The sequence below is a fragment of the Nyctibius grandis genome, chromosome 1 (assembly GCF_013368605.1).
Source record: "Nyctibius grandis isolate bNycGra1 chromosome 1, bNycGra1.pri, whole genome shotgun sequence".
NCBI classification, from domain to species: domain Eukaryota; kingdom Metazoa; phylum Chordata; class Aves; order Nyctibiiformes; family Nyctibiidae; genus Nyctibius; species Nyctibius grandis.
In genome coordinates, this window is record NC_090658.1 from 131,203,175 (window position 1) to 131,218,818 (window position 15,644).

General features: G+C 41.6%; 1 protein-coding gene across 3 annotated transcripts in view; it reads left to right on the plus strand.

Moving 5' to 3' along the window:
- Positions 1–15,644, plus strand: part of KIF13B (kinesin family member 13B) — a 153,583-nt gene that overhangs the window by 120,559 nt on the left and 17,380 nt on the right. For all 3 annotated transcript variants that reach the window (XM_068398735.1, XM_068398719.1, XM_068398726.1), the window contains 4 exons: positions 130–207; positions 856–909; positions 10,461–10,578; positions 11,533–11,666. In XM_068398735.1, coding sequence (XP_068254836.1) covers positions 130–207; positions 856–909; positions 10,461–10,578; positions 11,533–11,666 — 384 coding nt within the window. The remainder of the gene's footprint in view (positions 1–129; positions 208–855; positions 910–10,460; positions 10,579–11,532; positions 11,667–15,644) is intronic.

The following is a 15,644-nucleotide window of genomic DNA, read 5'->3' on the forward strand; positions in this document are numbered from 1 at the left end:
TTGGAACTAGATGATCTTTAAGGTCCCTCCCAACCCAAACCAGTCTGTGATTCTATGATCCTGGGATGACTGGAGCTTAGATTCTTGCAAAACATGCATGTTTTCTTTGTTTCACTTCTCTGATTGCAGGAAGTTGCTGTGAAAGAGCAGCTAATGGGAAAAGGAAAACTCTACCGCAGGAGCCTGAGCTCTCCCAATGTGAATCGCGTGAGTATTCCAGGCTGGCATCTGCAGCGTCCTGAGGGCAGCAGGTCCCATCTTTCAATTTCAGGTCCCTATGATGCCTGAGTCATGGATTGCAGCAATAAATTTCCTTCTGCTTGACCCTTCTGTTTGTCTGTGCTATTTGTGAGCATGTAAATCGCTAAGTGGAGACAAAATCTGCACATATTCATGCTTTCATCATACAGGCCAGTATGCTTGAAAGCACCCCCATAAATCCAGACTATCTGAAAAAGCAACGCAAAAAGAACTTCTGCTTTTTTTTTTCTCAACACTGGAAGTTTTTTCATTTAGCTATCAAGTTGAAGATTTTTTTTTCATTAGAGATTTGAAAGTAAGTCACATTTATTTAATGAAATTAAATTTTGTATGAGTGTTGTTTGTAGGAAAGATGAGACTTCTGTTGTCCAAAATTTGGAAAGTAATCCTTTGACAGAACTGGAAGTCAAACTTGTCAAATTCTGGCTCCTTCCAGGTCAATAATCAGGATTTCACCTTTCATCTCTTGGATTTCAGTTCTGCTTTAACTGCAAAACTGTTTCTTTTCATCCTCCTTGTGTTTGTCAAGCGGCATAATTATCAGTTGTTTAAGTTTTTATTAAGAAATAATTCTGCTTGTCGTAACTATTTCAGCTTTCTGGAAGCCGCCAAGATTTAGCACCCCCTTACAACCTGAGCAGTAACCGGGTAAGTATCTGAAGGTCTCCTGGGAAATCTTCTGTAGAAAAAAGGTAGCTACAGTGACTACACTATACCAGTTACAGAGGCACAAGTGGGAAATATAACAAGCCCATGTACCAGTACAAGTTGGGGACAGAGCTGTTGGAGAGCAGCGTAGGGGAAAGGGACCTGGGGGTCCTAGTGGACAGCAGGATGACCATGAGCCAGCAGTGTGCCCTTGTGGCCAAGAAGGCCAATGGCATCCTGGGATGGATTAGAAGGGGTGTGGTTAGCAGGTCGAGAGAGGTTCTCCTCCCCCTCTACTCTGCCCTGGTGAGGCCGCATCTGGAATATTGTGTCCAGTTCTGGGCCCCTCAGTTCAAGAAGGACAGGGAACTGCTAGAGAGAGTCCAGCGCAGAGCCACGAAGGTGATTAAGGGGGTGGAACATCTCCCTTATGAGGAGAGGCTGAGGGAGCTGGGTCTCTTTAGCTTAGAGAAGAGGAGACTGAGGGGGGACCTCATTAATGTTTATAAATATGTAAAGGGCAAGTGTCAGGAGGATGGAGCCAGGCTCTTCTCAGTGCCATCCCTTGACAGGACAAGGGGCAATGGGTGCAAGCTGGAACACAGGAAGTTCCACATAAATATGAGGAAAAACTTCTTTACAGTGAAGGTAACTGAACACTGGCACAGGCTGCCCAGAGAGGTTGTGGAGTCTCCTTCTCTGGAGACATTCAAAACCCGCCTGGACGCGTTCCTGTGTGACATGATCTAGGTAATCCTGCTCCGGCAGGGGACTGGACTAGATGATCTTTCGAGGTCCCTTCCAATCCCTGACATTCTGTAAATATCTGTAAAAGACGAGGCACCCGTGTGCTCCTTGTATCCTTGGGACTGTTCCTAGGATATACTAGCTTTGCATGAGCTACACTAGACCTCTCTGGGAAGGCTCCCAGGCCTTCGTCAGTCACGTAGCACTGCTGCCAACTGCTGTGGGATGTACAATGTCAGACCTAAGTTGAGCAGATGGGATTAAATATAGGCATCCATCACACGAGAGTGCATTTATCAGGGGAAATTTTCTCATTGACAAGCTTCAGAGCTCTTCCAAAGCTCTCACCTGGGTGGATGCAAACTTTCTGGGTATGGGACAAACTTGGGTTTGTATGTAAGTTCAGGTCCACCTCTAGGATAGAACAGAGGCCTATGAAGAGAGTCTGTGACCTTCAGAGGGAAACCAGCAGTCTTAAGCTTGCAGTGGGCGATAATTCAGCCCATTACACCCTTTAAAATAATAGCATAGATCAAAAGTATTTCTTTAAAAAGTAAAATATTTAATTTAAACTTATTTTCCAAAGCCTAGATGAACTGAAGGGTCTTCTCCTGATAGCTATTCTGCCCAGCAAGCAGGTAGTCAATTTAAAAGGGAGAATCTAGTGGTGACCAGGCATTTTAATGCATAATGCAGTTGCAGGGAATAATAGAATTTTGATATAGTGCTCTAGCATTGGCTGCTAAATCTGCTACATCTGATCCATGTACAGAATGCTAAAATACGTGCAGGTGATAAAGTGCTTGTAGCAACTTCCATTTGGAGAGAGCTGTGGAATGTTTCAATATTGTAGGTTTTTCAAGTAAAAATTAAATATCAGAGTTCTTAATGATTTCTGTTTTTCTCCTCCCCTCAATGATTTCTCCCATTGCATGTTTCAGAATCCAAAGGTCCCAGCAGAGGTAATGCATTAGGTCCACCTAATGAGTGGGATAATAATTTTATCTCACTATAAAGTTTATTTTGCTCACTTGAACGCTTTTACTTCCCGCTTTGAACGTGTGGCTGGTCGTGTCTCATTTGTATAGTACACAGCAAATGAGTTTTTCCATTGAAAAGTCTGTCATTAATGCAGTGTGGAACTGGTAAAATGAGAGAAGTTTCTCCTTCTTGGGTGCATCTTATGCTTTGTTACAGAGCTATAGCTATTTAATGCCACTTCTCACAGTTCTTTGGACAGGGTGAAGTTATTTCACAAAATGGCCCCATCTCAATGAAAAAAAAAGAAAAGATAGACATGAAAGCAAGCGAACATATGCCAGTTGTGTGTGCATTAGCCTGGAGATGAGATAAACGTTGAGGGTTTCTTCCAAATCTTTCTCAGGCTTTATGGCTTCAGAGAGTTCAGTGTTAACAGCTCTTGATTTCTATGAAAGAATGATTTTAAATTAATACTGGGTCAATGGAAAACATGTTTATCCTTAGTGTCATGTTAACACCCTCGGAGGAATGACTGTGTGTCCCTTTAGTTGTACCAAGCTTTGGTTAACCAAAGTTAATTGGTGGTGGTTTGCATGGGGTTTTGCAGCTCTTCACCGTGGTTGATGTAGCCACTGAGAAACGCACTGTAACGTGGAGCTGAGGTTGCGTAGTTCACCTCCTTGTTGCAGCGTGCTTCGTTTCAAGGCACTTGTTACTCAGGAGACATGATGGGTGCAAACTCCCCTGCTAGAATTTTCAGATTTCAAATGGATCTCTGGTTCAGTTTCTGTAGGGAGGTGAACGACAGCGTTTGTAATCACAATGAAATGTTAAACGAATTCTTAAATGTTCCTGTAGCACACAGACATCATAAAGGACACTGGTGGTATCAGTCCTATCTGGTTTGGCATAAAGGTCTGAGAATGGGTTGATATGCAGAGTTTCAGCTAAGTTAGATGTCTGTGACACTTGCAGAAAAATTTAGTGAAAAAGAAGTCTTCTCCAGCAGTCATAAATCGTTATTTTACCAGGGATTTGGTTTTGTTTACAAGTGACTATAATAAGCTAATCTCAAACAAGTGGTTTATTATATCATAAGAAGCATCAGTTACAGGATGGTAACAGCATCCTGTATTGGGTGGAGAACCTGTCAAGCCTGCATATTTTAATATTAGTGGAAGCCCTCGACACATTTCAGAATATTCCTCTCCTTAACTTTTATTCCATTATGTCATTTATCTCTCTAATTTTAATATTATCATTATTGCATTCCTGCTGTCTTTACCATGGATTTTTAGCTTTGTGGAAAGGGCTCTTGAGTCTCATCTCTGTATGTAAAGCACCATTGATACCAGTAAAATTATGAATGTGGACTCTACTTCATTCTTCAGCATTATGAATAGCCAGGACTCATTCGTCTGTAAACAGGAATATTAAACAAGTTAGAATAAGAAGTAAAGATGGTGTTGGTGCAACTAACACAGGCAACTCAGAAGTTTCCAGAATTAGGACCCAGATTAGGACCTGGAGATATTCAAAACCCGCCTAGATGCGACCCTGTGCAACATGCTCTGGGTGACCCTGCTTTGACAGGGGGTTGGACTGGATGATTTCCAGAGGTCCCTTCCAACCTCAACCATTCTGTGATTCTGTGATTCACCTTACAGCCATAGTTGAATCTTTGTTACTACAAACGTGGATGGGTGGTCACACCTCCATGAAGAGCTAGAAAATCCCTTCTCCAGGACTGAAGCAGGGATGTGGGTTTGGCACATTTTGAAAAAACGTTAAAGAATATCTCTGTGTACTGACCCCACAGAGAGCTTCCAAAGAGCAGGATGACTCTCACACTGAGATACGCATTCATGTGAAATGTTTAAGTCACCATTGGGATTTTTTAATAATAACTCGTAAGATTAAGCTACCTAACTGGCTGAGAAGACAAGGAGATGCCTTCTAAATTTACTTCAGTATCCAGTCTTATGGATGTTTCATATTAGGTTATCAGGACTGCATTTGGTCTCACCTCTAAGTTATATCTGCTTGCTTAAATGAGAAAAAGCCGATTTTTACTCCTGTTATCACTACAGATATGATTACAGGAGAGTGAGATTAATTTTATTTCATCTTGCGCATCAGCACATCAGGTGATGCAAGAGTGTAGAGTCTCTTAGTGGTGCCGGGTCTTACACTTCGGCCACAACAACCCCATGCAGTGCTACAGGCTGGGGGTGTTTAGCCTGGAGAAGAGGAGGCTCAGAGGTGACCTTAGTGCAGTCTACAACTACCTGAAGGGAGGTTGTAATGAAGTGGGAGTCGGCCTCTTCTCCCAGGCAACTAGCGCTAGGACAAGAGGACACAGCCTCAAGCTTCGCCAGGGGAGGTTCAGGTTGGACATTAGGAAGCATTTCTTCTCAGCAAGGGTCATTAGCCATTGGAAGGGGTTGCCCAGGGAGGTGGTGGAGTCACCATCTCTGGAGGGGTTTAAGAAAGACTGGCCATGGCACTTAGTGCCCTAGTCTAGTTGCCATGGTGGTGTGAGGGCAATGGTTGGACTCGATGATCGCAGAGGTCTCTTCAAACCTGACTGATTCTGTGATTCTGTGATATAAGCTACAGAGCTGGATTTTTACATTCCAGGATGTTTGCATTGGAAGTTTAAAAATTCATTTGACTTAAACTGGATGAATCAGGTGCACAAAGAACGGAAGGCACCTCTGACTTGTTTTACAGGTCTTCTTCAGACTGTAATCACATATTGATGAAAAATTTCATGAGTTGTTCTTAAAATACCTTTGCACAATAGCTGTTCTGTCTTTGACAGTCATCCTTCCTTTCCCAAAGGTCCCATAGTTTGTAGCTCAAAAGCCTTGTATCCAAAAGCCAAGTAAGACAAGATTGTGCCCCTTAACCTTCAGGTTTTACTGGGAACCAGAGTTTTTTCACCAAATTGGTACCATGTAGATCAATTTGAATAATCTTGCTGATCATGAGAACAAGTGCCTTTTGTCCCAGCTGTATGCTTATATTTAAGTGCTACATGGTCACCTTTTCCTAAGCCTTTTCTGAACTGCTAAAATAATAAAACACAAGAACTCTTCCTGTCTCTTACCCAGTGGCAGCATTTTAATGGTCTGTCAACTTCAAGAAAAGAATTGTTGTCAGGTAAAGCCTACAGATGACTTAGGTAGTGATCACCCATATTTGCTCTAAAGATTTTGTGCATGTCGGTGCTGACCTGAAATAAATTCCCTGGTGTTTTTCATGGAGGATGTGTGAAAGAAGGGAAGGCAGAGGAGAAGAAGGAGAAGGTATTATAGAAATAAAACACTTTATAAACAGCTCTGTATCAAAATACATCAAGGGACATGCGTTCTTCCAGTGGCTATTTTTGATTTGTTAAATTAAGTCACTTGACCTCTGGTTGGTCACTTGGCAGAGACCAAATATATTCATGAAATGATGGCTCCTCTGGGCAAATGATTTACAAGCTTCCTTCTTTTCTCTCGCTACCCTTCTTGATAGAGGAAAGATTCACAGCACTTAAATAATACCAATTGCTTAGACTTGAAGTGTTTCAGTTAGTGAATGCTCAAAGCAATCATGTGAGAGTGCTGTATAACATGCATATGTGAAACTTGGGAACTTCATCAAGTTAATATAGTTAATAATTCTTATAATTTTTTTCTTTTGTGAGATTGAGGTGGGTTATCTTTTAACCCAGTTTAGTAAAATCAATTATTCATGAATTACCTTTTACCTCTGCAGATTCTTCTCATGACAGTTGACGATTTCAGCTGCCTTCAGTATTTTTCTTTTGCAAATGTTTCTCCAGCTGTTGCCCTGATTTACCTACTTTTTAATGGTTTGCTGTCATCTCAGCGTTGAGGCTCACATTACCCTTAACAAATCTGACCTTCAGTCTAAAATGATGATCTTTCCACTCCTTCCAAAGCAAGTGTTATTTTAAAACCCAACACGCTTTAAGTATATAGCCAGACAAATCCTATTCTCCAGTGCATATTCCAGTTCTCAGGACCTGCATTTTATTTAACCTGGCAAAATGTAGAACATTAAGTTAAAACTATGTAGAAAATGTAGTCATCATTAATATTAAGGCTGAAGCAAAATTTCCTCAAGAGCCTAAGAAAAATATTTTTCCTAAGGAAAAACTCAGTAAATCTTGCCATTCTGTCTGTACTGGATGAATATTCTGAAAGTGTTTTGCTCTGTTTCTTACCTACTCTGATTTTTTGAATCATTCTCCAAACAGATCTAGAAAGTGAGATACTTGCCTGAAATAGTTTTTGTTGGAACAGTCAATGAAGGGCACTTCTGACTCAACAAACTGTGATTCAGAAAATGATTCAGTTGCTCCTTATCTACATTGAGTCAGTGTTCTAGTAAGCTAGTAAACGTTCCCGTAATAGTCTTTCTGTTTCTTATGTCTCTGTGGTCTCCAGAAGCACTTAGATTTGGCCTATAGATAGAAAATTATTAAGACGTGTCACCTTTGTCCATTTGTCTGTAGTAAGTGGATCATTATTCTGTGATCCAAAAGTAACACTCATCAAACTTCATTATGTTGTCTAAAAAAAGCCTTCAGATGCTTTGTACTCTTCCATAGTTCTTTTTCTTAACCTAATGCCAGCATCCACCAGGCTGATTGCAGACCAGACCAGAAGGCAGCAAAATCAAACAGTATTTCAAGATTGTTTGAGTCTTGTGACGACTTCCTACCAAATAGTCATCCATGTTTTTTTTTTAAACTCCTTCAGCACCACTAAGCTGGTGCACCCAAAAAATACTGAATCACACTGAGATATTTTCCCCATCTGGATCTCACGTTTTGACTCTTCTCCTGCAAACTGACCTGTCAGTGGGAGCCAGAGAAGGAGACTTCAGGAAACATTTCACATCTCGAAGGGGAAGACAGTTTGAGCATAGTCTGAATTTGTTGGCTGCTTCCATGCTGGCTTTCAGTGTCTGCTGCAGCACCTGAAATGATCAAAACAGCAGGATAAGAAAGCAGGCTCTGAAGCAGCATTTTGAAGGGACGTAAGTGGGGCAAGATTGCATGTGGTGAGGCCACCTGAAAGAAACCTCCACTGGCTGAAAAGACAACAAAAGTCTGAGTAAGAGTTTCTGGGGAGTGGAATAGGAAAGACTGTTTCCTAGAAGCATTTTGTGGAAAGAATTTTCCAGACATAGGCATGACTTTTTGATGTATGTAAGACATAAATGAGTTGCAGGTCAAAGATAATGCTTAAGTTGGAGGCTTAAGGTATGGGCAGAACAGCTCTGTCATCTGTGCTCATAGAGCAGGAAGCTTTCAAGAAGGGCTTAAACACCAAAGTCCTCAAAAATACAAGACTAAACAAACCCCTGGTATTACTGCTAGCCCCAGCCTGGGTTATATCAGTTTTGACATTCAGGATGGCTGCCTCCAGTCAACTCAGACATCCATTAGCCTTTAGGTATCCCAAATATTACTTCACAGAAAGCTCGCCTGTTGTCTCTACATGTAATAATACGATGTTAGCTAGCAGAGGTCTGAAGATGGGTGCTGCTCTGCAAAAGTGCAAGTTACTTGCTATTCAAAGCAGGAGAGCTTCTATGGTACTAGCTTATAGATCCAAATGGAAACGATTTTTGCTCTGGGCTGCTCAGTGTGACCTTCAACCCATAGGAGAAATCTATTCCTCCTATCCTGGCTTATTTATTATTTGTGAAACATTCATGACTTCAAGTTACAGTTGAGATTCGTTTAGCTGCCTGTCATTTTTCTGTTCGAGGTCAGATTATTTCCTTGCATCCAACAGTGTGAAGCTTCTTGAAAAGGTGCATTTCCCCCTCTGCCCCCAGGAAAAAACACATAAAACTTGTGGTCAGGGATGTAGCGGGTCTACCCATCCCTTGTGACTCCTTTCTAGTATGTTTGCTGTACCATCTCATTGTGAAAGTATTTCTCTTTCTGTTATATCTTTTAAAAGGACAAGCAAGAGTCAGATACAATATAATCCAGACAAGTACAGATATTGTACCAATTGTAGCATAACTCTTTACCAGAAGTGGGATCAGACTTCAGTCTGTATCGGTTTGGCTGCACCATCCTGTCTTTGCAACTTCTGTTTCTGGAAAGGTGAAACTTTGCAAGCTTGTAGTCCTGAGGGCACTCTGCTACCAGAACAGGACAACACTTTTCCACAAGACATTGAGCCTTCTTGTAGCATTTGAGACCAGACTCTCTAAATGGATATTGAATTGCCTTAAGAACTCCTATAAATTAATTAGCAGCATATAGCTTTATTAGAGCCTGCTCTTTAGCAGGGCAAAGGAACCACATTGACAGGCATTGCGAGTGTGCCTGTATCAGAAGTTTGCAGGGCAACCACATGGATTTCAGTGCCACCTTTTCAGCACTGCACACCTAACGTGGTGCTTAGTTTGGTGTAGCAATATACTGTCTTGTATCCACATAAAACTTTCAGCAGAGAGACCCTCTGGCCAGTCACTTTGTGTAATCATTGCAGTCAAATCTGTAAAATATTTTACATATCAAAATGATAGGACACAGCCTCAAGCTTCACCAGGGGAGGGTCAGGTTGGACATTAGGAAGAATTTCTTTTCAGCAAGGGTCATTAGCCATTGGAAGGGGCTGCCCAGGGAGGTGGTGGAGTCACCATCTCTGGAGGTGTTTAAGAAAAGACTGAACATGGCACTTAGTGCCATGGTCTAGTTGCCATGGTGGTGTCAGGGCAACGGTTGGACTCGATCCCAGAGGGCTCTTCCAACCTGGTTGATTCTGTGATTCTGTGAAAAAACGATGTGGCCACGTAGATTCTTGACGCTTGTGCACTGGTGTGAAATACTAGCTTGGAGATTCTCTCCGTTAGCCAAGAGACTTTGTTATTGAGCCAGTTTCTGACCCGTAAGGCTGAGGTGAAAGATGCAAAACTACAGTAGATTTTTGTAAAAGCAAGAGAAATCACACCCCACATGCAAAATGGTGTGTACCTGCCTTGGGATCCATGTGAAAACCCAACTAGAGAATCCTGGGACCATGGGAAGGCAGATGGCCTCCCACCTTCTTGGTCACTGTTTCTTCCTACCTCATCTACACTCAGGCTCTTGCAGGTCTGAAGATCAGCGTGTTTCATCTTCACTAACCATGTCAAAACTCTAACCTGTCTTTACTTAATCTTTTTCTTGGCTCCTGGTGTCTGCAGCTTGTTGTCGTGTATTCCATCTCCCTCTTTTCCAGACTGTTAAAAAAAACATCGCACTACCACAGTTGTTTCCTCTGGATCTGATCGCTCATCCATTACCTGACCCTAGGCACTGACGTCCAGCGTTTAGGTCTAAGATCATATTTCTTGTCTTTTTCAGAGCTCTATCTGTCCTCACTCCTCCTCTCTGACACTCTATATCTGGATTTCACTTGTGACCACTTCCTGAGCAGATACGCAAAATATTTAGGAATTTCAGGCAGACAGTAGTATTTTATTTTCACCTGGCTGTAACTTTTCACCTGGTTGTAACTTGCAAAACACAGCTGTGCAATTGAGTGAACTATTATAGCTTTAATGTCTATAAGTGGACTTTTTACGTGCCTTGATGCTGATGGGAGCTGAGGGTGCTTATCTTTGCTGGACTGGGTGTTTCAACTAAAAGTGCCTCTAGAGAAGGGTCTTTCCTCAGCTCTGTGCATTCTGAGCTTTGCAGAGGGGCTGTGCAGGCTGGCATGGGATGTAAGTATTACTGTACTCTTGCTGGTGTGCTAACTTTGAAAAATACAACCTTTTTTTTTTTTCCCCCCTAGGGCCGATGGGAGAGTCAGCAAGATGTATCCCAAGGTGCCACAAATGCCAGCAGAGGCATTAGTCCATCTCGTACCTCTCTGCCGGGCTCTGAGCAGCAAAACCACTCTCCTGATCCGGGTAAGGGCTTTCCTAAAGCTAAACCAACTTTCCTAAAAATGGAGTGAAGTTACCCCAGCTCCTGAATGTCAGAGAAAGCTGAGCTGCTTTCAGAGATGCAGTGAAATTTCTTCTTCAGAGCAATGTTCATGCAGTTCCCTCTGGGTGAATATTTAGTTGTGGTGAAGCTACTCGGACTCTAGGCTATTCCAACTAGCCTTTCCTTTAACTCTGTGACTAGTTCTAAGTGCCACATGGTTAAAGTTGTCTGAAGATGCAGTCTTATCTCAGCAGCTCAGTTTCTAAAGCCAAAAGTTAGGTAGGCTTAGAAAGTGCTATTTATTATGGGAGTAAAGCAGCAAAGACAGCAAGGCTGCTAATGTTTTAGAAAATAAGCAGCACTGGAATTCGACAGATTATTCTGTGTAAATGAGAGCGCAAAAATATATAGTAGTGATGTTTTGTATGTCTAACTAGGTTTTCTCAAGGGGGAATAGTGTAGAAAAAAAATGGCAGTATGAGTAAGGAGCTGAATGCCCCTAACTTTTTTTCTTAACTTGGATTTTCTCATCTCTTATTTCTAGTAAGTTCTGTAATTGTCATTAAAATTGTGTGCTGTGTGGACATCCTTTTTCAGTTTTGCTTCTTGATTTTTTTCTTTCCTGCTTCTGCAAGTTATAAAGCATTTTATGTTTCCAATTGCAAACAACAAGCTTTTTCACACCATGTGATGAATAAAATTCTCTGTATACTGGGGCCACAGATTAAGACCTACCCAAATTCATATGTCCCTTTCAAGGGAGGAGCAAGCACTCAGTGCTTTTCCTTGGCTAATGCTTTCACCACTGGAAGATGTCATCTTAGATTAAAATGATAACAGTTTTGTAATATTTTTTAAGGGGGTTTAGGGTAGGTTTTTTTTTCTTTTCCTTTCCCCAGAGCAAACCTGTTCTCATTTTTAAATTTTTCCAACAGGTATTGGTAGCCTTGCTGCTTCCTATCTGAATCCTGTGAAGTCCTTTGTGCCCCAGATGCCAAAGCTGCTGAAGTCTCTCTTCCCTGTTAGAGATGAGAAGAAGGGCAGGCAGACCTCTCCTCTTGCACAGCAGGTAAAAAATGAAATCAAATAGGCCATGCAGTAATATTGGTGAGTGCTGTTAGACTTGCTGGCAAAGTGCTATTTTATATGTTGTTGCAATGAAAACCAAGCTCTTAGTCATAGTAAAGCCTCGTGATGCATTTCCCCTCCTTTCTGTCCAGAGACAGTGGAGCTGTTTAAACTTATTGATACATTCAGCTCACTTGGCTATTTAAAAGTGCCAAGTACACTACCAGCGTGATTTATGGTAATACCACTTGCAGCAACAATAGTAAAATTTATGAAGTGCACTTAGTGTTGTTTGTGTATTGCCAAGTGGAAAATGTAATTCTATTTTTAATTTGTTATTTCATACACCATTCCCCCTCGCCCCAGCTCATGTCACCTTCTACCACCTTCTGCTCTGTACTTTGGACAGTTGCTTTTGTTCGTTCTATTCTCTATTCCATGTGTCAGAGAAGCATTTGATTTGTTTTAGATGCTGTGCTGCAAAACTCCACCTGCTCCAGATGTGGCTTCTGTGCTCTGAGCGGTAGCTAATGCATGGTCAAGCAGACTAGAAATCACTGCTGTCTTTTAAAGAAAACAGATGAAATACAGATTCCCATTATAATAATAAATATAATATATTAATATTATAAATATAATATAATTCCTAAAATAATATTTTCTCCTTTATTTGAGAGTCTGTAGTTTATTTATAAAGGAGTAGTCCTGTATAATGTAAGTATGGAAGATTTAAAAAACTGTTACGAAGATAAATCTGGAGCCAGATCTCACTTGTTAAAGTTTGTGGAAGTCCATTCTGCCTGTGCTTTAACTGTCCAGCTCACTCTGCTGTCTCCCTGTTTGCTTCTCTGGAGTTCTGGAAGCACATTACCTGTTAACTTAAACCTTTCCATACCTCGTCCCATGCAGACAGATGGTTTAAAGGATATCTTTCTCAAAACAAATCCTAAAATCCCCAAGCAACTATTTTATGTGATTGGATCCAGACATGCTGTTCCGTTGTTTGCTACAACTAAACTTGCTGTTACAAGAATGTCTGAGGAATACAGGAAGTTGTTCTGTCATTGTAGAAGTACAGTGAACTATTAAATAAATAAATAGACCAAAAATAAATACACTAACACTTAAATATTTTTAAAAGTAACTCATAACAGACCTAGCACAAGTAAAAGCAAGGCAGATTCAAAATATTTTAAATTTGACTGTGGTTTTATGCTCTACAAAGTAATCAAAGGAGCAGATTTTACTCCCAAACCTTACCTAATTTAATGCTTTACATTTCAATGTTGCCTTTTGCTTACAACAGCCTTAGTGTTGAGACTGGAATCGTATAACCTTACACACCTGAAATTTAGAGAATGAAATTAAGACAGTGGCTTTCTTAAAGGTATTTGGGTATTGAAAGATGCAAATAGGTGCTCTTTACAATTGCAGTGAGAGCCTTACACAACTGCTCGAATCCTTATTGAATCAATGAGAGCTGCGATTACAAACGAGGCCTAATTTCCTGCCTCTAGTCTAACCACCTGTTCCCACTCCTTCCTACTGTTCAAGATCAGTCTTGTATTATTTGTCTTGAAGTCAGTTTTTAAACTACAAAGACATCTAAAGAGATTTTAATTTATAGTATGGATTACTATGGAAACTCAAGTAATCAGATCATGATCGCCACAGTTTTTAATAGGACGGAAAATGCTATTTCTGCTTTGTTTTAAAAAAGTAAAAGCTAATATATGGCTTTTATATATTTTATATAATATATGTTATGTTTTATATATTTTATTTTTATATAGTGTGTGTGATGTTCTAATGCTTGGTTGCATTGGAGAGCAACCTAAGTTTTTGCATGACAGAATCACAGAATCAACCAGGTTGGAAGAGCCCTCTGGGATCATCGAGTCCAACCATTGCCCTGACACCACCATGGCAACTAGACCATGGCACTAAGTGCCATGTCCAGTCTTTTCTTAAACCCCTCCGGAGATGGTGACTCCACCACCTCCCTGGGCAGCCCCTTCCAGTGTCTAATGATCCTTTCCGAGAAGAAATGCTTCCTAATGTCCAACCTGAACCTCCCCTGGCAAAGCTTGAGGCTGTGTCCTCTTGTCCTATCGCTAGTTGCCTGGGAGAAGAGGCCGACTCCCACTCCACTACAACCTCCCTTCAGGTAGTTGTAGACTGCAATAAGGTCACCTCTGAGCCTCCTCTTCTCCAGGCTAAACAACCCCAGCTCCCTCAGCCGTTCCTCGTACGTCAGACCCTCCAGACCCTTCACCAGCTTGGTCGCCCTCCTCTGGACTTGCTCCAACACCTCAACACCTTTCTTGAAGTGCGGGGCCCACAACTGGACACAGGATTCAAGGTGTGGCCTCACCAGTGCTGAGTACAGAGGGACGATCACTTCCCCAGACCGACTGGCTACACTATTCCTAATAGAGGCCAGGATGCCATTGGCCTTCTTGGCCACCTGGGCACACTGCTGGCTCATGTTTAGCTGGCTGTCGATCAGCACCCCCAAGTCTCTTTGACCATTGGATCTGTATAATAAAATGAAATCTTAAAATTATTTGCTACTTTTAGTTTTGTAATAGAACAAGTCAATTGTATTACAAATACACATCCCTGGTTTGAGAAGTTTATAGATATTCTTCGCAGCTCTATCAGTAAGGAAACAGAGCTCCTTTGCTCCTGCTAGTAATCACAGTGCATAGAAGAGAGAGCAAAAACTGGAGGAACTGCTACAGAATTAGCTACAGCTCCTTCGGTGCAGCACAAAACATAAATACGTGCCATTGTAGCGCGGCTGGCTTTAAGATTATGAGTATCATCTCTCTTAATCTTTCTTAGTGTTTCTTTATGATGGCCTGATGATGCAAATGTGGCCAGAAGAATTTAAATGGTGGCAGTGATGAAGGGCTGTTGTACTCTGGACGATGAGGCTTCTGTGGGGGTCAGTGTTCGGCAACCAACTTTAACACCTCATCGCTAACCTGCTGGAGCGAGACAGCGATCTAGTAATTCTTGCCTAACTGTAGTAAACTACGCAACGGAGAGGACACAAAAAATTATATTTCTGAGTCTCAGAAAATACAGAACAATGCATCTTAGTTCTGTGGGAGAATAAAACTTCGATACACAGTGGCAGGGGCCATAAATAAATGTGCGAGGTGAGAGTAGGTGGTAAACTACAAAAAGTGTAAGAGGGAGGTGAAGCCAAAAGGGTTTTTCGACTGTAGTTGCAAAGGAATCTGACCCCTAACTGGGAACTGATGGGCTTCTGTGGCCATAAACAACAAATTGGGAGAGCTAGGTTCAGGAATAGGAATGACTGAAGGAATGATGGCTACCAACTTTGAGGGTGCCAGAGCACTGGCACAGGCTGCCCAGGGAGGGTGGGGAGTCTCCTTCTCTGGAGATATTCAAAACCCGCCTGGACACGACCTTGTGCAACGTGCTCTGGGTGACCCTGCTTTGGCAGGGGTTGGACTGGATGATCTCCAGAGGTCCCTTCCAACCCCAACCACTCTGGGATTCTGTGATTCTGTAAATGCTTTACAAAGCAAATGGAAGGATCCAAATCATCCTCTCCTGGCTAAAAGCAAACGAGCAGATATGTAATAACAGGTTTTTGAACATAAATACCAACAAACTAAGTGGAACAGTTTATTGCTTTCTCCTGGTTCATCAAACAACTGCAGCGAAAGAGAATTTTCAAAGTTCTTCTCAAGCTCCCTTTTCAGTGCATAACTGTTATATTATTTGAGAGTACTTAATTATCTAATGTCATTAAAACCTGTTCTGGAAAAATCCTGGTGAACCATCTTGAACTAAATGGCTGGCCCAGAGGTTGTATTAAATCTCCAATACGTTATAATTAAATTATCAGGGTTAGACGGCTGCACATCTCTGCAGAAAGCATCAGATTTGTTTTTTGTGCCCTGTAAGCAGGGTCTTGTGGCTAAGTTGATTTTAGTGCTTT